Here is a 21,890-nt window from a genome sequence, read left to right as displayed (position 1 = left end):
GGCAATCCAGATCTGTTTAAGTGCCTCCGAGACTGCCTTTCCATGGTCTGATTTTTTTTTTAAACCAATAAGACACCTGTTGTCATGTGAAGTAATGTCATACTAAGTTTTCAGTAGAAATTTCAGCATGCTATATCACCAAGTGTTCTTCTGTATATGTATACAGCCCTTAGACTGCTTAGTGGGAAGAATTTGAGCATTCTTTAACGTGTAGCATTAATAAAGGATAGCAAGTGTATCCAGCATGCACCTATTCTGAGTTGGCTGGAAAGAGTTTAGGTGTTACATAGCTAAGATTACATTGTTTCACACAGATATTACTTGTGTCATACCCCAGATACTTGCCATGAGCCTGCAAGCACAGATTTTGTAGCCCTTGGAGCTACCCTGAGTATCTGAGCTTTACTGAATTGGCTAATTTAGACTTGTACAAGAAGCTCAACATTTACACTAAAATGTATTACCTAGTACCTTCTTAGGATAGAATAGTTCTTTCTTTCCATAATCGTTCTGACCATTACAGGAAGGGCTTAAAAACCTACTTAATTTCAGAGGCCTCTTAAAGCCAACCTACTTTGACTCCACCAGACAAATTGTACCCAAGCATTTCAAGCACACTGTGCCTAGCCAGTACCTTCCTGAGCACAGAAACCAGGAATTTATATACATATCCCTTTCCTAATGAAAACCTAGGCTTGGGAGCATGGATGTATTCAGGTTCTTATGTGTTTTTTTAATCATAATTTACATAAGGTGGTAGACTCTTCTGAGTTGGTTTGGAGGTATCCCCCTGCTTGGCTTTGGATTTGCTATTCCTTATTCTTATCCATTTCTCTTGAGTCTCTGTCTTACCTGTTCACTCTTCATTTCCCAAGCTCCCATCCCACACCTGCTCCTCTTAGCCACCTTGTCTCCTATCCTAAGTGAGTCAGTTCAGTGCAACCTCCTCTGAAAAGTGTCATGAAGCCTCACTTCCCACCTATGTCAGATGTCTTTCTTTGAAACATGTCATAAAAATGCAAAGCTAAGCAAAATCACTTCTTAGACAAAATGTGATGTCTATAAAATCTGTCATGAGGGAACCTGCCATGACTATCTGTCAAGAGCCATTTGGACCTCCATGAGAACTGAGACACTTTTAGTCATTTTACTTATAGCTATTGCAAATACTGGTTTGCCTTAATTCGGGCAAAGGATCAACAAAAATATTGGACTCAATAGAAACTGTATGGCATACACGGCATGAAGATATTGCCATTATAACTTTGGATTGGGTCTTGTGGGACTTGCAGAGTTGACAGTTTGGCATTAGAGAAGATATTTAAATGGGGCAAATTTATAATTAATCTATTAACTGTAGTATTTTTGCACATATGTGCCATGAGCTCATTTACAAAATACCAAACACCCATCTGCAGATTCTGTGGCACATAAGTGGCCTTTAATTATAGGAAAGTATATATGGGATACTAGAGTTTCATATCCTGCTTCATCCAAGTCTGTAGTTAGTGGGGAATTTTCTTATAATGTGACTATATTGTTTTAAGTTTGGAATCTGATTAATGAGCATGAGATCTGGAAACAGAAACCCTGCTGTGCTCGAGGAATATAATAAAGTTGTCACTGTTTAAAAATCATTCAAGTCACAAGTTGCTTTTTCCTTTGAAGATTTTTTACTCTGTATCCCAAAGGCATACAATGAGAAAATGAACTCTGTTTAATGGCAGCAAATAAAACTTCATAGAAAAAGACTGTAAATTATGACGATGAAGATTTTTGAATTTGGCACCTATGTCAAGAGTCAAAGGGACATAATGTCAACAGAAAATTCAGAGACCTGAAGACAATTTGACAGGGACATCATGACATGATGAGCAGGCTGTAAAACATGGCTAGAAATGTGCAAAATAAAATGAACCACTATTGGGAAATTTATCAAACTTTATTTAAGCCCAGAGTGACCAAAACATCACAGTAAATAGTTACTGATTTATTAAAAGAAAAAACTATGCTCTTTTTTGCTCCAGGGATTGACAACATGAATTATAAGGGCCGGTACTCTTTTTCTGTTATCTAAACTTTGCCGTACCTACCCTGCCCATGTCATCAAAACCAATCTTGTCTATCTACTTCAGTCCATCATCTGCCCTTCCTGTTGTATAATACATGACTGTTGATTGTTAGTATTCTTTAGATAAAGTTAATTTTTCAAAAGTTGAATTCACTATGATCTAAATTAAAATCACCGTGCTACTTACTGGCAAAGTAGGACTTCAGAATTGTTAAAGAATGATTTAAAAATTAATTCTAGGGTTTTAATTTTAGGCTGATAAATTTTGGTTTTGATTTTGGTTTTGCTTTTCTTAAGTCATTATATTACATTTTCTAAAAACCAGACATTACTTGGAGGTAAATTTTCAAGGAATTCTTTAAATTACACAAACTTAAAACCTATGGAAATGAAAATTGTAAATATGGCACCTCTGCAATGTTGAAAAAATGGACCCCTTTTCTTAGGCTCTAGAGTTAGTTTAGGTGTTGAATTGAAAAATGTCCTTTTGCTTGTTTCCCAACAGTCAGAACCCTGCATCCGCTATGTCAAGACTGTGTGTCTTAATTAACCCTATTCTTACTGAACCACAGAGAAGTATGATCCAAGCGGATCACATTTTAAGCCCTCATATTGCTTTAATGGGATTACATAAATTCAGTAACGTGAATATTTCCATAAAAATTAGTCTTAAAATATATTTTGTGGAAAATATTCAGACCACTTTAATTTTCTATTTTGCATCATTATGTCTTTGTTTTCCAAATCTATGATGCTCATGCACAAACCATTAGCATCCATTTGAACAGTAAAGCTGCTGGTTGTCACATCACCTGGTTTAGATACAGATCTCTAGCTCCCTGTGATGGTGTTTACCTTTTGCCTCGTTTTTGCTATGTCTGTGTGTTTGCCCGGCTGTAGGTAAGAAATCTAAGCCTTGCTTCAGTTTGCGCTCTCACCCTGGCTTCTCTGTTGTAAATGCTGCTCATTGGCTCCCTGTGCTCTGCTGCTGTATTGCAATGTAAAAAGTCTTTTGTCTCTTCTGTCTTTGTCGCTGCCAGCTGCTAATCTGAATGAGGTGGAAAAAGGTTAGTTGCCTTTTAAGTCTACTATGATTTTCATTTTAGTTTCCCTCTTTCTTTTAAAGCTACATAGATTTCGTTGTGTGTACATGGTAAAAGGAATGTTGACAAAATATGAGATCTGAAAGCAATATATCAATCAGTCATTTGCATCCTTGATATACATATACCTGTGCCAAACACTATAAAGTGGGCTTCTGAAATGCACTTTATCAATTTCTAGAAGGCTATGATAGTAACTCTCTGAGTGGGAAGAAGGGATGGCTAAAAAAAGGTACTAATATTTTCTCTTCTCTGCTTGTCCATATGCTTTGACTTTTTAAAAGATATCATGAATATGTATTATTTTTATAATGAAAAACATAGATCATTTATTTTAGTAGGTAGGTTGTAAATAGAACATTTTTTAAATAGTAGGAATTTTCTCTTAACTTTGAACCACTATCTTTGGTAATTTGAAACATGAAAAATATTTGAAGATGTGTTTATTGAAACCATTGAAACCTTGTATAAAATAAATATTGCAAAGCCCACAGGTTGGTTTATAAAATGACTTTGTCAAATTCATATTATGGAATGCCAGAAGTAAGAGGCAGTGTTTGTAAGAGCATAAGAAGAGCCATATCTAATCATTGACATCAATGTGGTCCACGTGGTTCCCCAAATACCTCAGGGCCCAGGAAAGGGAGTCATAGAGTTATTAGCGAAATAGCCAGGTCTGGGGAATCACTATGGAGTCTTCATGAAATTTTATCTTAGAGACTGAAAATTTTAACTTATTAGATTTTTAGTCATTCAGCTTGCCAAAAGTCTTCAAGTACCACGTACAAGCATGGAGTCCTAAAAGTAACACAATATGTGCTTGTCTTGATAGTTCCAGTTGTATATGAAGCATTTGCAGCATGATTATAAGGCTGGTATGGAAATGTATAACAGCTCTCTCTGTCTTCTCTTGCTAAGGACTTCATTTTTTTATTTTATTTTATTTTTTTCTGTTGCATTGCTTGGGTAATTAACTGTGTTTGCTCACTTACTCCACACAGAGTTAACTTGAAAAACATGAAAACATGGTGTTATGTTTAGAATGTAAAAATATAACATGCTATTCTTTGTGGATTAATGCATATAATACCTTCCTTGGTCAAATGTCACCTTTTCTTTTTACTAGTGCTAATGCAATTGCTGGTCTGGGGCAGGGATGTCTAAGGTCTGTGTCTGTCTTAGAAATACAATAGTAATTACTCTGTCACAAGAATATGTACTTAAATAGTTACATATACTGTCATGAACAAGTTTGGCAGTGTGACAGTGTTTTAAATCATCATGTGGTTTCATGTGTTGACGAAATTTCAAGCTTATGTTTATAAAAGATCTCTTTTATTTCCAAGAATTTGTGGCTGACTGAATGTGCTTTTAAAAGCAGTCAAACCATTCTCTATATGTTCAATCCAAAACTTAACTAGAAATAGAATTTTGGTTTCTTTATAGCACCTTGAGTAATTTTCTGAAATAAAAAGAACCCCATAATTAGTGGGCATGTTGTTAATTTAAAAGATTTCTGTAGATATGAGCAATAAAAACTTGAGCAATAAATTTGATAAAAAGCACTACTCAAGGATACACACCGTGTAAGTAGGGGCTCAGATGCAAACCAATGTTTAACTGACCCCAAGGCTTGCATTCCAGTTTGGGCCTTCCACGGAAACCAATCCCTTTCTACTTGCTGCCGTCTTCCAGGCTTGGCTTCCTTTCATATATATAGCACAGTGGCTCCCCCTAATTGTTTACGCCAAAAAAGCTTTCTTTCTGCTCTCCCTGCTGTCTCTTCAGCTTGCTGTACACAATTGTCCATAGATATGTTTGGGAAGAGTAAAGCTGTAGCCACAAAATTCAAGCACGGACAAATAATCTGTTTTATCTAGACAAGAAGAAAAAGAAATCACCTGATCAATGCCTATACAAATAATTAATTAATTCCCCTGAGAACTAGGCTATCTTCCATCACATAGGGCAAGTGACAATTTGTGTAGGGAATGGAAAAAACCCACGTTTCTCAGCCTGGAATTTGAGAGCTAATATTTATGAACTCTGGGACCTCACCCAGTCTTGGCTTTTCCTTCTGGGAAACATTTGTCCTACTTTGCACAGACATTTAAGAATAACATGTAGGAATGTACAGGAAAACACTTTAAAATGCTCAATGTCTATACTCCAGAAATGTCGGGGCCTGCCCTGTATGACTGGTTGAAATCTTGCATCATTTAATTCTAACCATCATCACTACAGTGATATGGTTTAGATTATTTGATGCCATTCCTTGTGGCAGTAGATTTCTTTTGGGAAATTTGATAGAGAAAATTTTACCTACTGTTAATTATGTGTGTGAAGGAAATTTCTCTCCCCATATTTTTCAGTACTGTCTCTGTTTTTATCGTATTACTATTATTTTAAATTTTACTTTTCATGCTCACCTAGTATAAGGAGATATTGAATGTTGAAGAACTCCTGGATTCAGCCTTATTTTTAGGTTTTGTATATATTTTTAAATTTTCATGATTTCTTAATATCAGTGGTGCCTTTGGTTATTAATTCTACATGGAGAGTGTAAGGTCTTTATATCAAAATCAGTATAGTTGTGAACATACCTGAGAGCCTCAAATAAGGGAAACTAGAATTGTAATCCGTTTTAACTAGAGAGAATACTTTGGCAGCCTAACCATGTTGTGTGGTTCACATTCATCTTCCAGCCTTTAAAAGTTTTCTTGTATGCATTTGAATCTCAGAAAAGATTTTTAAGATCCTGTTTGCTCTTTAGTTAATAGGCAGTGCCTGTTTAGCCAGAACAACGATTTTGCTTAACTGTTATTCAGTCTTAATTGGATCTATTTATTTTGAAAACTGAGTCAAATTTTATCTGGAATTTCAGTCGCTGTTGGAATTGTCTATATTATTTAGGCTCAGTGTTCCAATGAGGAAGTACTGAAAAACACCTCTTGGTCTTTCTGTTTATTTGTAGAGGTAAGTTTTTCCACTTAAAAATGCATAAGATGTTTTTTGAGAAAATATCTCATGCAGGACATCGTGCTAAGCATTAAAAGTGACACACAAATCCGTAAACCATTACCCTTGTCTCCCAGGCAAGCTCTTTGGCTTTGATTCTTCACTGCAAGTTCAGTTCAGGTCAGATATTTCACCAGTGCAAAGCCAACACTTCTCATATCCCAAGAACATTAACAACATAATATAGCTACTTCACTGGTTTGTTAAGTAAAAAGAAACACTATTTCTGCATATGAACATTGAACAAACTCGCTGGCCTAGAAGCATCATTGAGCAACTCATTTTATATCATTAAGAAAAGAAAAGTAAGAACAAGAAAATGATTTTTCTTCTTTGAAACATCTCAGTATCTACATTTACATCATGTTTTCTTGAGCCCTCCTATTTTGAATTATGACTAACTTTATCTCATGTGGTTTCTCTGTGGCAATATCCCAAGGATACATGTGTCCCGATTTGCACGTATTTCACGCAAAGAGGACATCTATCAGTGACTAACGTATCTTCAAGAACTCAAGTCCCCTCAACATCAGTTCCCAACATTTCTATACAAAAAACAGTATTTAATTAAGTTTAGAAAAGTGATAGTGGCCTGGGAAGTTTGTAGATCATATTTTGAAGATCAGTTAATTAGTTCTAATGAATAGGACAGATTTCAGAATAGTGAATGCAAGTAAGAAAGCATCAGATTATTAAAAGTAATCCTCAGAAGAGCCAGCTTTTCAAAAAAATAACCAACAGAAACATGCTGTTCATAAGTAATCCTTTACCTAATGATGGAAATAAAGTCAAATATAGTTATTGCCACTGTTAAGGATACTCAGTATTCCAGATTGGAGACTAGGCATCTGCCTGTGTTAATGTGCTCTGTGCCTGGGATTATAACCTTGAGTAGAGTGTGTAACAAATAGGGCTGGGCTGGTTTGGCAAAAGAGGAGAAAATATATATAATTTTCTTTCAGGTCCAATTCAGTTAAGCTGTCCTGGAATGACCCACACAATCCCATCAGTTCTGTCCACCTTCTCCTGCAGTTTATCATTGCCTCTGCCACATTGAGGGTCTGTGAGGGGAGAGAGGTGGTTTCTATTTCTATGAATAAGTAACAAATAGGAAGTGTAAAATTTTTATAAGAATTGCATTGAATTTATCAAATTTGGTAATGAGAAACACTCAGGCCCATTTATCATAACTTTTCTCAACCATGCCCCTTACGTGCTGACACTCACAATTCCTTGATCCTTGAGCTCATCCTCTTTATTTCCTATTGGGATGGTCACTGTTGGGAAGAAGAAGTTGTAGGGGTATTTGGTGGTCAATAGACTCCACATCTGGCCCAGGCTAGGATCTCAGAACAGAAGCAAGCCTGCTACCGGTTTTCTTTTTTCTCTCTCTGCTTCCTCACATTGTCCTTTATGCCATCTGGGTCTCCTTCACTAACATTTAAAAATCATTTTGCTGCAAGAAGCAAGCAAATAAGTGCTATCTTTCACATTTTTTCATCAAGTACCTAGTTTGTGCCAGACAATTTGCTAGTGAATGCAATGGAAATGGAGAGAGACAAAAATAGAAACAAAGGTATTCCTTGCCCTCAAGTATACAGTAAGTTGCTTCTTTTGGTACCTGTCCTTGCTGAGCTAATTCAATAGAGTAAAATTAGTGCCATTTATTTAGGCTTTTCTTGAGACAAGCAAGAGCTCAAAATGCAAATATTTGAAGAACGATGTAATGTGTTTGACTCTCCAAAAATCTGTGTCCTGGGGATTTTGTTAGGAATTCAACCAGACTTCCTCCCATGTTACAAGTATATTTGAAAATGTCATAACTGATTAAGTTTAGCACTAGAATTCTGGTTCAGTTATTTAGATTGCTGTCTTAAGTACCTTCTCTGTTATTATCTATATTAAGGACCCTTTCTCATTAAAAAAAAAAAATGCTTTGTTCAATTTATGTATAGGAACAAAAACAGACTGCAGTGTCAGCCCCAGAACCTTCCACACCCCCTTCATACATTCATGATCCCCGGAAAGGACTCAGATTTTATTAAAGAAACGAATCTAGTTGCATTACCAGAAGCTAGCAGCAGTAGCAGCAGTTAAGCGGTCCAGCAACACAAGGTGTTGGTATTAAAGCTATTTCTGTTGTAGACATACCCACCCTGAATTTAAAGGGCTAACTTTTGAGAAAAAATTGAATAGAGATAATCTATTATTAATTGAGTACCCTTTCTTCCTGCTCCATTTAGTGTGAAACAAATTAATATTTTAAACAGTGATTAGAGTTGTAAAATTCTAGAAATCTTATTTAAAATGGCCTACCTACTTTCTGCATAGTAGGCTTTGAGGACTAAATAAGCCTAGACAAGACATGCTGTTGCCCAAATTTTTGGTAGATAGAATGCTATTTATCATTCATCTGATAACTCTTCAAAAATTCCCTCTCTCTGATTAACATGGTTTAATTTACAAGGAGAACAAATTGAACATAATATTGCCATTCAGTCTAGTTTCTAGGCCAGGATGCTGTCCATATCTCAGTCATGAAATGAAACTTAAGGGAAAGTGGAAAGTTAGGTGTTTACGTTATTTCTTGGAATTCTTCATATTGTAACTTCTTCAAATTAAGAGGTTTGCCGTAGTCATTCTTTAATCATTTGCCATATCTAGCTCAAAAAAATTTCCTCCTCAACGCTGTTATGAAAATTAAACAGAAGTAGTTTTTTCTTTGGTCAAATCAAAAGTCCTCATTCTCAGAAAGTACATGTAAATTAATCCCATTATAAGTGATTAATTTCCTTTTACAGTATTCTTACTCATTTCAGGAAACACTTAATGTTAACTCCCATGGACCATATAATATCCTCATTATTCGTTCATTTGCCAAAGAATCACTATAGTTAAGATTTTAACAATGCTATGAGTTAAACCAGTTTTGTTGTTTTTTTAAAAAAATACATGGTTAAGAAACTTGAGATTGTGTGCAGGAAATGTAAATCAAATGAGGTGTCCTCTACTTGTCATGAATTTTGATGTCATTGAGACAATTTAATAAAGCACTTCTGAAATTATTACTTTTATAATTAATGATAGTACACATATTAGTAGTTAATTGTAGCTGTCATTCAAAGTCCAAGGTAATCTCCAACCTTTTGTAAAGTTGTTGGACTCACAAGGTATTGGACTCACTTTCTTCCCCTTTGCAAAACACAGTAGTTTGTGGTTCTCTTGCCTTTGCCATCTTTAATACCCTAAATAAGAGGAGAGTCATCATTATTGTTTGGAGAGCCTGTCCTGCGCATCCTAACTGCTGACACCCCTTGAACAGAGGGGCAAGGTTTGATTGGTCCAACTCAATGAAGACTCACGGTATTTTGAGAAGAAAGAAACATAAGAATGAAGAAAGAAAAAAGAAAGAAAGAAAACAGGAAAAAAATGAAAGAAACAGTTATGTAAGGTGAAAGTTTTATTTCCCACTATAGACTTCCAGTAATATGGAATTTATCATCAGTATTGGTTTGCTAGAGCTGCCATAACAAAATACAGCAAACTGGGTGGCATAAACAACAGACTTTTATTGTCTTACAGTTCTGGAGACCAGAAGTCTGAAGTCAAGGTGTCGACAGTTCTGGTTCTTTCTGAGGGTTGTGAGGGAAAGTTAGGCTTCTCTGCTCAGCTTCTTTCTGTGTTTCTTCACACTATCTTCTCTATTCAAGTCTTTTGTGTGTTAAAATTTCCCTTTTTTAAAAAACATCAGTCATATTGGATTAGGGCCCACTCTAATGACTTCATCTTAAATTGATTTCCTGTGTAATGACTATATTTCCAAATAAGGTCACATTCTGAGGTTACTGGAGGACTCCAACCTATCTTTTTTTGGGTGGAGGCACAATTCAACCTACAGCACGACATCACTATATTTAGAAGTCTTGATGTTTGCACCAGAAAACCTGGTCTTCTTCCAGCATTCTCTATGTCACCAAAAGATACTTCCAGATACACATACCAGAAACCTAAAAGTCCCAGACAGCTCCCTGTCTCTCTTCTGCCCAAGCTCATCTAATCCATCACAAAGTCCTGTCTATTTTTCTTCCTAAATATCTCTCCGGACCATCCATCTCTCTACTGCCACCACCTGAGCCCAAGCTGTCATCTCTCCTGTACATGTGTATCTGCCCTTCTGCAATCCATCCTCCATTAGAGCTAGAATGTTCTTTTCACAGTGCAGATGTCTTCTGGCCATCCCCAGCTTAACACCTACAATGGCAGCCCATTGCTGGTAAAATAAACTCATTCTCCCACAGGTCCTCTGCCAGCATCTGTGGCCGTCTCTAGTGCTCTCCAGGCTCATTCCCTGTCCCCCAGAGCTCACGTTGCCCATACTGCCTCCTACACGGAGCCTTTGCAGTGCTCCATACCCCACCTACCCTCACCTCCAAGTTTCCCTTCCTCTGGAAAGCCTCTCCTGCCTTCCCTCAGAGTCAGTCCCTCTTCTAGAATACCATGAACACTTGGTTGGCATTCATCACAGATGCAATTTTATATTTACTTGGAAAATTTTTGGAATAATATCTTTTTCTTCCTCCTGCCATGTATAAGCATCATCAAAATGGGCAGAGTTTTTGTTGTGTGGTTATATTTCCCTGACTGATTATATTAAAATGAATATTTTCATTGGAGTATTTCTTTAATTTATCCTAATTATATTGAATTCTACTACATTTGGGGGAAAGGCAGCTTTCAAAATGATGTCCCGCAGTGATGAGGAACATAGCAAGCCCCCTAGATCAATGCTGGACTGAATATCTACATCTCAACCAGTAAGGAAATGCTGGGTCACAACCAGTCAACTCTTTTATATTGCATAAAATTGCAGAAGGCCACTCCAAGAAGTAACACAGCAAACCAATTGTCATTTTACCCAGTAAGCATAGTTTCTAGGATCTCTTTATGTGGGTTTACTCTTCAAACAGAATGTTATCTGCTGTGATGATCCAGCTTTTACTACTCCCTCTAGAAGGTTACAATAACATTTGACATCCAGATCGAGGCACTTGTGTGAGTGCATGAGGACACTATTGACAATGACCTTGGGAGAATTGGTGTAAACCAAGACTGTCCTGAGCATGTCAGGATAAATGGTTACATTACCACTACATAACATTATTCAGAAAAACCATGTTCACAAATGTTCAGAAAGTAATGAATAACATCTCCTCCTCAAGAGTGGGCCTTTGAGAAGTCATATCTTTTAGGGAAGTGGTTGTTACTCTTTTCATATCACAGTTTGTGTTAGTGTTACTGTAGAACTTGGCCATTTCCAGTCTCACTGTGTGCCACACTTAACTTGATAGGCACAGTCAGGAAGAGATGATCTAAGAATGAGATGTGACTTTGTTACCAAAAAGAGGCCTCTGTTTAGGACATGTGGTACTTCTTTTTCAGAAAGTTCTGGCATGCCCAGGAATTGTTTACTAACAACCTTTATTACTGTTATAGTGGGTCATTCACTAACTTCTGTTATCCTGAAGAGGTAACAATAGGACCCTGATGGACCACTCCCCATTTTCTCTCCAAAACACAGACATGTATGCAGCTACTCACAATCCTTTAACCTCTCATCAACAAGAACAAGGAAAACTAGAACCATGAGGAAAATTAATTTGCTCATCCAACCAAAAGTGAAATCATAAATGACAGTCAACCATTGTGTTCCACACTGTTGCTTTGTCATTGGGGACTTTTAGGGGTCTAGAGCTGAAAGTAAATAAATAAGATTTCCTGAGATTTAATGGAGTAGGTTGAAGCCAGATCATGGAGTCAAGGTTTGTCTAAATACCAAGCTATTGGGAAGTTCATGGACACCAGCCTTTAACCAATATTCAGTCACATTGCCCTAAAACCATTCCAATAGGCTGACTTATCCTTCTTGATGCCAATTAAATATATGAAGACCTTTATATAGGGTAACCAATTACAATACTATGTATAGTAGAATAAAGAGTATTTCCACCTTTTCTTTCTGCCCTGTCATGTCACACTTCATTTCAGGAAGGGAAGCCACCATTGATATTATCTCAGGTCATAGACCATCAAAAACTCAAATTCAATTCCCTTATTTTCCATTATCTTTCAACTAACTCAGTACTAGCTCTGACTACACATATAGCAAAAATAAAAACCAAGTAAAAACTGCATAATGTCCTCTCAGTACTATGAGGTTTGGGGGAACATTTTCAACAGTAGTAACTAAGAATATATTAGCTCACTAATGTTAGTGCATTTTACTTCCATTCTTCCTGGAAAACCAGTGCAACTTTCACATGTCTAGCATTTCCTTACTGGTTGAGATGCAGATATTCTGTCCAGCATTTGTCTAGGGGGCTTGCTATGTTTCTCATCACGGTGGGACATCATTTTGAAATCTGCCTTTCCCCCAAATGTAGTAGAATTCAATATAATTAGAATAAATTAAAGAAATACTCCAATGAAAATATTTATTTTAATATAATCAGTCAGGGAAAATATAAAGTTGAAAGGGAAACAAAAAACCTATGCTATTGCTAATGATGAGTGAAGTCACTAAGTAAAAATTAAAGAGAGAAATGTCTAAAGGCTGAAATGAAACCCAAGTTAAATATAAGTCCACAAGGTAAAATCCTTACCTTATGGAGATGGAGGGGAGGGAGGAAGAGGGTTTGAGAAGTGATAGGTTGGGCAAAGGGCATAAAGAAATATCACAATTTGTAAGAATGAATATGGTAATAATAGATAAAAATTAAAATAAAAATAAAGCATGAATCTAACTTTCAATAACTATTATTTAAGTATGTCACCATACCATACTCTAGGAAGATACAAAAGCACATATGCCAAGGGCTCTCTGCTCTCAGTGATCTTACAATCAAGGAAAGGGAATGAGATAAAGAATAATATAAAATCCATATGTAACAGTGCAACCCTGCAATCTTACCTTATATGGTTGTCATATTTATACAGTGTTTAAAATTGTCTGGCACACAGTAGAAAGCACTATATAAAGTTATTAAGTAATGTAATGAATACACACACACACACACACACACACACACACACACACACACACACACATGCACCATAAGATAGACACAAAAAAAATGACATATGAAAATTATAGATAGATAACAAATGGTTGTAAAGATCTAGGACAATTTGATAAAGAAGGGAACATAGAATGAATGAGAAAATTGACAACAGAACTGTCAAAGGAAGTTAGTAATGCCAAAGAAAAAAGCATTAGCCCAAGCATGGAGTTGAGATAAACTGAGAAAGAAGTGAATAGACTCAGATGACAAGAGTGTAAGGTAGAAGATTGGGCTTTAAAAGTGAGTTAGGAACTAATAGGATGCAGAGAATGCTTTTGTAATATTTGTTAGCATTACAGTGTTTGGTGATAACAAAGAGAATCCAATCATTTTGAAGTCATCAACCAATCTTATCAGAGTCAGGTGTATAACTATGTAATGGTCACAAGGAGCTTTCATATACAACTTCAGTAATGATTATTGCTGTTACTCTGTTCTTAAAAGGAATGCCTGACAAAGTTGTAGCTTTTCACATTTAAGTTGACATATTTACTCTTGAAGTTGTTGGTTATAGATTTGGCAATCTTGTTAGCCGGCGATTTCGTAGAACTGAATCCCTCCTCCTCCTTTCCATATCAAGTCTATGGAGAAATTCCTTACGGAGAAGAAAAGGCTGACTTTATGTTCCTTCTCTTAGCGATGAAATTCACTCTCTGTGTTCTTTCTCTAACTCAGGCTTTTTCTGCAGGTAGATTTGGAGCTGAAGGCAGAGTCCATTACATCCATCTTTGTAGACCCAGTATCATATAGTAAATGCTTATGAATTATGGATTAGATTGGATTAACTGGATTGGATTGGACCAAAGTGAATAAGGAATAAAAAACACTCCCCCCCTTTTTTTTTATCGTTTTTACACAATTGTTTAGGTATAAAATGAAAAATACACAGACGTTTATTATGTATCTCAAGCAGTTCCACTCCACCATCAATTTTTACAAACTTCCTTGGATACAGACTACTGTAAACAGCCTATAGTTCAGCCAGATAGATTTGATTAGAAAACTTAAAGTGATTTCATCATGGTAGGCTGTTAAAATATAATGAATAAATTCCATCAAGTTGTCTAAGTTAAAGTAATACTAATTAAAATTGTAAAGCTTTAAATTAAACCTATATAAAAGTAGCTCACCATGTATATGTTGTCAGAACTTTTGTATCACAGGTTTAGAGACAAAGAAAACCTTCTAATAGAAGCAATGTATGAGATTTTTAGTGCAATTAGTTGATTTTAAGACACAGAAAAAAAACTAACTTATACTCCAAATTGATGTAATAACTAGATGAGTGAATTTATATATTTACATCTTAGAAAAAGGTCCTGGAGGTCTAAATAATATGGCACATTTCATTGTCAAGCCATTATTTGTACCAATTAGCAGTTTATTTACTTTAGACGGTCTCATAACAGAGGGATGCTCTGCAAACTTCTAGCTTTTTAATCAGTGCTGTTTAAATCCACACTCTGTGAACAGATGACAGTTCTAGTAGTTTCTTGAAAATGAAGTGCTGGGTATAGGTGTGTCACTTTCATCATTCATTTATTGTGTATAAAACATTTTAAAAAATAATGTAGAAGTAAGGTAGAAAAGGAGAAAAAACATATATATATATATGTATATATATATATGTATATTATTGTGTAAGATATCTTCCCAGTTACCTTCATATTTTACACAATGATAAGAAAAGTCATCTTCTCAAAAAAATTATATTTGCCTAATATATCTGAAATAATGGAAATGTTACTTGTATCGGAAGAAATTTCCTAAGAGTATTAGACATGTGATTCAACATAGAGTGCCCAGAAGCTGCATGGTTATACTTTTAGCTTTCATTGTTTGATGAAAATTATCCCTCCTGAGCTAGGTGACACTCATGGAGAAAGTGTATGTTCTCTCTATAGACTGTTCATCCTTTTGCTCTTTTCTTTGTGTCTCAGTGGATGTGGCTACGAAGTATTCTGTTGAACTGCTGCAATAATCTGTAAGAGGGAAACAATGTATTTTCCTTCTACACTTGTAAGATCATGGAGACTGATGATTTGAGGATTTTTCAAACATAAAACCACAGAGTAAGCCAGACATAAAGGGGACCATAGGAAATGAGCCCATTTATGTCAAACTCAAAAACAGGCACCACAATCTATGTATGGTCTTGTCACAATAGTGGTCACCCTTGGGAAGTTAGTGACCAGAAGGGGCCATGAGGGAGGCATCAGGGATCTGGTAAACAGTGTGTTTCTGAATGTAGATGCTGGTTATCTGAGTGGGGTCAGTTTGTGAGTATTCATCAGCTAATCATTTATCCTTTGGGTCTATGCTATACCTCAGTAAAAAGTCCAAAATAAAATAAACAAACAACAGGAATGAAAAGGATTCAGGTTTCTTTTTTCCCTGAATTCCAATAGTGTATTCTAAAGGTGCTCGTGTAAGTCACAGATCACCAAAGTTGTGTTGTCACAAATCATAAGACTATTTAGCAGCAGAACCAGGATTGGATGTTGGATCTTCTGGTTCCATGCCTCGTGTTTTGTTTTATTTTTTCAATCACGAGCTGCCTTAACCTCTAAGACCCATGACACAGCCTGCTGGCCAGAGGCCTGTTACCCTTCCTCTGTGGACTAACACCGTTTGCCATGTTACAGGCGAGTTGTGTGAGGAGAAGCTGGACTTCTGTGCGCAGGACTTGAACCCCTGCCAGCACGACTCCAAGTGCATCCTGACACCAAAAGGATACAAGTAAGTCAGAGGCTGCCTTCCAACTCACCATGTGGGGAGGAAACCTTTATTGTAGGAACTCCTCTTCCATCTTTAACTTCACACCTTTGCTCAGGATTAAAGGGATATATTTACTGGTGTCAGTGACACTTTTTAATAAATGTTTATATTTGGCATGGACTCTTTTTTGTTTTGTTTTGTTTTGTTTTTTAGTACTCTGAAGAAAAATAAAAGAGTGTTTCCTTTGTTCCATGACTCTTTCTGAGAAGTTGTTTATGGAATAAAGCAGCCTTTGAATATGCTTACTTAAGTTTACTGGAAGGCTAATGCAGTTAAATTTGTAATATCTACTAGGTGCTTTATTATCTGTAGGTAAGCCCATGGTAAAGTAGAAAATTTATTTTCATGTATCTGAAAATGTTGTGATGTGAAACAATATTTTGACTATCCAAGGTAGGAAACCATATGTCTCAGGTTGCCCTGCACAGTCCCCGTGTATGCCTGTTGTCTCACTGTAATGATTGGTAGTGCCTTGTCACCTCAAATGTGTCCTGTGTGGGATGGTTAAGCTCTGCAGTGATGCTAGGTAGAGGCCTCCCTTAAGTGAACTCAGAATTTCAAAATCATTTCTTTTTCCTACGCAGCAAAATTTCCGAAATATGTTTGGTATCAAATTACATGACTCCTTTTGCTGCAATCCTGAAGTATTTAAGGGTCTATCAACAGCAACCCTTCTTTTTAGAGCTGGCAGTGGTTTAGAAATCATCTGGTCCAACTTCTTCATTTTAAACCAGAGGAAACAATGGCCCTGAGAGGTTGGATGACTGCCCAAAGATCTCAAGGTTGTTTATTGGCAGAGCTGGAGCCAGGTTTCTTACTTTCCTGTTGGGTGATTTTTCTAATACACTTTACACCTCTAAGAAGTTTTATAGTTTGTTAATATTACAGTTGGTTTGGTACAGAAGATAGTCTGGATTCTTGGGTATGACAGAGACAAATTCAGGAGTTGACCTGTGCTTACATAGATAGTTAGCAAGCAGCATTATTTGTTTCTTCACCAAATATTCATTGAGTGCCTGCTGTGACCAGGGCACATAGAAAAAATACCATCTTACGTTTTTCTAATTCTTTATAACTATTCACTTCCACATATTTCATCTTATCAGTGAAATGATCCAAGTTTAATAGCTATAGCAGAGAATTGAAACTTAGTGTACTCAGGTCAGAAAAAGTTTTATAAGAGAAGATGGATTTAAGTTGGGGTTCTAGGATTTTGATATTTATCAAACAGATCTTTAGACATTCTAAGTCAGATGAGGGAGTGGGTCAACATCACCAGACCTCCAGTGCCTTTCAAAGGTCAGACTGAATTAAATATTTACTCTCAGACTTTCTTTCAACAATATTCTTTTGTTTCAATTTTGTTTAAAATCCAAAATTTTATTTTTTTTATTTTCATTTTTATTGGTTATGAATATTCATGGGATACAAAGCTGATTGTCACTACTCGTGACCAAGATGTGATGGCCAGATCCATACTGGCAGCATGTCGATCACCACAAATTGTGACTATACCCCATGTCCTCCACCAAATTATCCCCGACATCCCTCCCCATCCCCCTTTCACCACTCCACTTTGTATACCTAGGTCTGTTCTCTCCCTCTGCAAGTCCAATGCATCACTGTGGTCTTTCTTTCCTTCCTTCTTTCTTCCTTAGCTACCACTTGTGAGTGAGTACATGTGGTATTTTTCCCTCTGTGCTTTGCTTCTTTCACTCAACATAATTTTCTCCAAGCTCATCCATGTTGTTACAAATGGGAGAATTTCATTCTTTTTTTATGGCAGAGTAGTATTCCATGGTGTATATATACCACAGTTTCCTTATCCAATCATCTGATGATGGACAGTTAGGTTGGTTCCATATCTTGGTTATTGTGAACAGAGTTCTGATGAACATGGGAGTGCAGGTATCCCTTCGTTTGTGTATATACCCAGAAGTGGGATTAGAATATACAGATCCAGTTGCAGCACCTGCTGATTCCATTTGATGTCTTACTGGAAGTGAAAAGAATAGGTTTGATTCTGCTTTTTATTATATTTAAATTTATAGCCCTACACACACACAAAAAGTCTTATTAAAATTTTTACTTTGAACAAAATTCTGCATTATGTTTTATTCAACCAAACACTGTAGTGGTAAGTTATTTTAACTCCTGTTATCTTTCATCTGCCCACAGTTGAATTTGGCAAATTGATAGTACATCTCTTACATAACAATATCAGCATTTCTCAGAGAAATTAATAAGATGAATTTTACAGAACTGCTTATCTGCTAAACAGATTTCACAGGGATTTGTGCATTGTAATTATAAGATAAAGTATAATAACACTAAAAGGAAACCATTAAAAAGTAAGGGAGTTTTTCTTCAAAAAGTCTAATCCTTAATTAAATATCTTCTATTCCTATCATTCAGATTGCATACTCTTAAAAGTGCATTTTACTGGATTATGGATTAATGAGCTTTGAAACCTAATGTTTTCAACAGTAATTCGTGAGTTTGTTTTATAGCTGTGTGTAATTTAGCAGGAAACAGGTTAAGTCAAAGAATGTTCTGTTACTTCAGCCTTACAAATAACTACACTGTGGGACAGGTCATTGCAGAAAGAAAATGGACTTAAAACGCAAAAAATATGAAGCTGCTAAAGCAAATCTCTACTGACAAATGCTATTTGGACAAGTTGTACTGTTACTGCAACTTAATTTTCTTATTACTAAGCTAACAAAGCTGGTTCTACTTTTCTTGCTTTATTATATACCTCATATATCTCCTAAATTGCTCTGAGATATTTTTAGACCATGATATGCCATCACCAGTATTTTTAAGCATGCATCTTACTTACTCAGCTTTTGGACTTCTAAATAGTATATTTTATACTTTGCTTTCTTCCTCACTTTTTGTAAGATGGTAGAGTTGAGGGAAGGTGATAGGTTTTATTACAAAACAAACTTTAAGGGAGACTCTTATTTAATTTTTTTCTGTTTGTTTTGAAACTCTGTCTGAGGAGCAAAAGAAAGACAAAAATGTTGGTCATAATGTAACTCCAAATTCTAATGGGCTTGAAAGACAGTAGTTAGAAAGAATAGAATATAAAATAGCTCTTAGACAGACACTGTGGTGAATACATGGTTCTCTTATCTTTTACTTTGATTTCTTTTCTCAGATAAATAATTCAGGGTGTTTCAAAGCATTTCTTTTTTCTTTTAATGCTTGGCACTTCAGCAGCTCTGCTTGCATTAACATTGATGGAAGTCCTCCTCTCAGGCCTTGTCTATCTATTTGAGAATGTATATGGCCACTTAGGGTCCATTTAACTTGAGACTTGCTGTTTGCTTTGCTTTCTTGTGATTTAGCCTTAAAACCAAATGGCTGCAGAGCAAGCATGCTTATGTAGTGAGTTCATTTTATTTCTTAATTCATACATGTAGAGCTGAAAGTCCTTCACTCTTAGAGGGCATATACTCCCATTTGTTTTATTTCGTAAGCTCTCCAGTAACTCTTAAGTACTGATTTTCCATTTTCAGCAAAACCCTCGGCATTCAGTAATGCCACATTCATTTCGGTGTTTTTTATTATCTTATTCACTTAAATCCTAATAGCTTTGAAATATAAAAGTGGATAATTAATACAGATTAAACCATAAAGACTTTTACAGAATTATAAAGACATATATAGAACTATAAAAATACCATGCATTATATATAAAAACTATACTAATTACTTTACAGATAGTGTTTTTTGTTTAATCTTTTAGCAAAACTGTGAGGTAGAAATTATTATATACATGTTACAGATGAGAAAAGGAACACTTGGATTAACTTAGTCAAGATTACATACACTTTATGCTAAGTGAAATAAGCCAGACACAGAAAGACAAATACTGCATGATCTCACTTATATGTGGAATTTTTAAAAGTCAAACTCACGGAAACACAGAGCAGAAGAGTGGTTACCAGGGGTTAGGGATGGGTGAAGTGGGGGGATTTTGGTCAAAAGATACAAACTGTCAGTTATAAGATGAATAAATTCTGAAGACCTAATGTACCTCATGGTGACTACAGTTAATAGCAATGTACTGTATACTTGAAACTTGCTAAGAGAATAGATCTTAAATATTCTCACCAGAGGGGCCGGCCCAGTGGCCCACTGCTACAGTGCGCCACTTGAGAGTGCGGCAGCGCTCCCGCCGAGGGTTCGGATCCCACATACAGACCGGCCGCTCACTGGCTGAGCGAGGTGCGGGCGCAACACTGAGGGTTGCGATCCCGTTGCCGGTCCCGGTCTGGTACGGGCGCGACACTGAGGGTTGTGATCCGTTGCCGGTCACGAAAAAAGACAAAAAGGAAAAAAAAAAATATTCTCACCAGAAACGAAAAAAAGCTAACTATGCGATGTAAGGCATATGTTAATTAGCTTGACTGTGGTGATCATTTCACAGGGTGATACTATATCCAAGCCTCATATTATGCATCTTAAAAATATACAATTTTTATTTGTCAATAACACCTTAATAAATCTGGAAAGAAATAAAGTTGGTTTTTTAAAGGAAAAAAGACACATACATTTAAGGATAAAGCCAATATACAAACAAATGCAGTTTTATGTAACTACAAAGCCCAAATTCTGTTGCACTAAACCGTAGTTTCCTAGTCTACATGTTGTTTGAAAGTCAGTGAACCCTCTCTTAAACCCAAAACAAAACACTCATGGAACCCCAAAGTATAAACCTAATGAATCACAACAAGAGGGTGTTGGGGAAGGGGGAAGGACAGATGGAGTTTTCTGGAAGCCCCCTCCTCATCTATGGCCATACCTGTAGGGGTTCCATGGTCCCCTATAGGTCCACACCACATAGTTTGAAAACTGCTGCATGTGCCATACCACTTTTCCTCAGGCAGTTATAAAGTCCTGGGTCCTGGGTGTCATAGCTAGAGATTCCAGTGGCCAGCACTAGAGAACAGGTTTTAAAGGAAGCCCTGAGGAATTAACTATACAACACAGTGAAGTGGTTAGAAATCCAGGCTGTCTTGTCAGATTGCTTGGGTTCAATTCCTGGCTCTGGCACTTAGAAAATGCGTGTCCTTGGGCACCTCTGTCCTGTAGTTTCCTCCCCTGTTGAGTGGGGATAATGGGATCGCAGTCATAGAGCTGTGGAAAAGATTCAATAAATTCATATAAGCCAAGTGGTTAGAACAGGGCCTGGCACAGAGGAAGTTCTCAAAGAATGTCAACTGTATTATTACCACTGTCTCTTCACCATCAATGCAGGTGCAACCCTTCTGTCCCCCACTCCACCAGAGTAAAAGGCTTATTGATAAGCTGTCTCCCACTTCCCTTACTCCACTCCATTAGGTCAGTCCCGTTCTGCTGTAATGATTGTCTGGATTCATTGTGAATTACAGTATTCAATATCAACAGTTGTTTTTCTTAAAATTATATTTTGTTCCAATGCATCTAGTCTCTACTGGAAAACTTAATATGTGAATTATTTTTAAAAACTATTATTAATATTCTTAGTAAATTTTACAACATAGCACTTTTATCATCTCAAAAGTCAAATTAATTATACAGAATTGAAAATAAAGGATCATGTTGACAAAGTGGGGAGAAAGGAAAGAATTAATGAATGAGGGAAGGAAGGAATTAAAGAGAAGGAGGAAGGGGAAAATGGAGGAAAGAAGAGACCCTGTTGCAGTTTTTCTGTTCTTATTTGGATTGTGGATACTCACTGTTATCAAAGAGATAAAATCACCATTCCCTTGCTAGATCATAGCGAGAAACCTTGGAGTACTTTGCAGACCA

At 36.4% G+C, this 21,890-nt stretch overlaps 1 protein-coding gene across 1 annotated transcript in view; it reads left to right on the top strand.

The window, feature by feature from the left end:
• SLIT2 (slit homolog 2 (Drosophila)) overlaps positions 1-21,890 on the top strand; it is a 161,771-nt gene that overhangs the window by 119,684 nt on the left and 20,197 nt on the right. The window contains 1 exon segment of the mRNA XM_008575750.1: positions 15,956-16,049. Coding sequence (XP_008573972.1) covers positions 15,956-16,049 — 94 coding nt within the window.

Source organism: Galeopterus variegatus, unplaced genomic scaffold (assembly GCF_000696425.1).
Source record: "Galeopterus variegatus unplaced genomic scaffold, G_variegatus-3.0.2 Scaffold1230, whole genome shotgun sequence".
In the NCBI taxonomy this organism is placed as follows: domain Eukaryota; kingdom Metazoa; phylum Chordata; class Mammalia; order Dermoptera; family Cynocephalidae; genus Galeopterus; species Galeopterus variegatus.
This window is presented reverse-complemented; position numbering and strand designations above follow the sequence as displayed.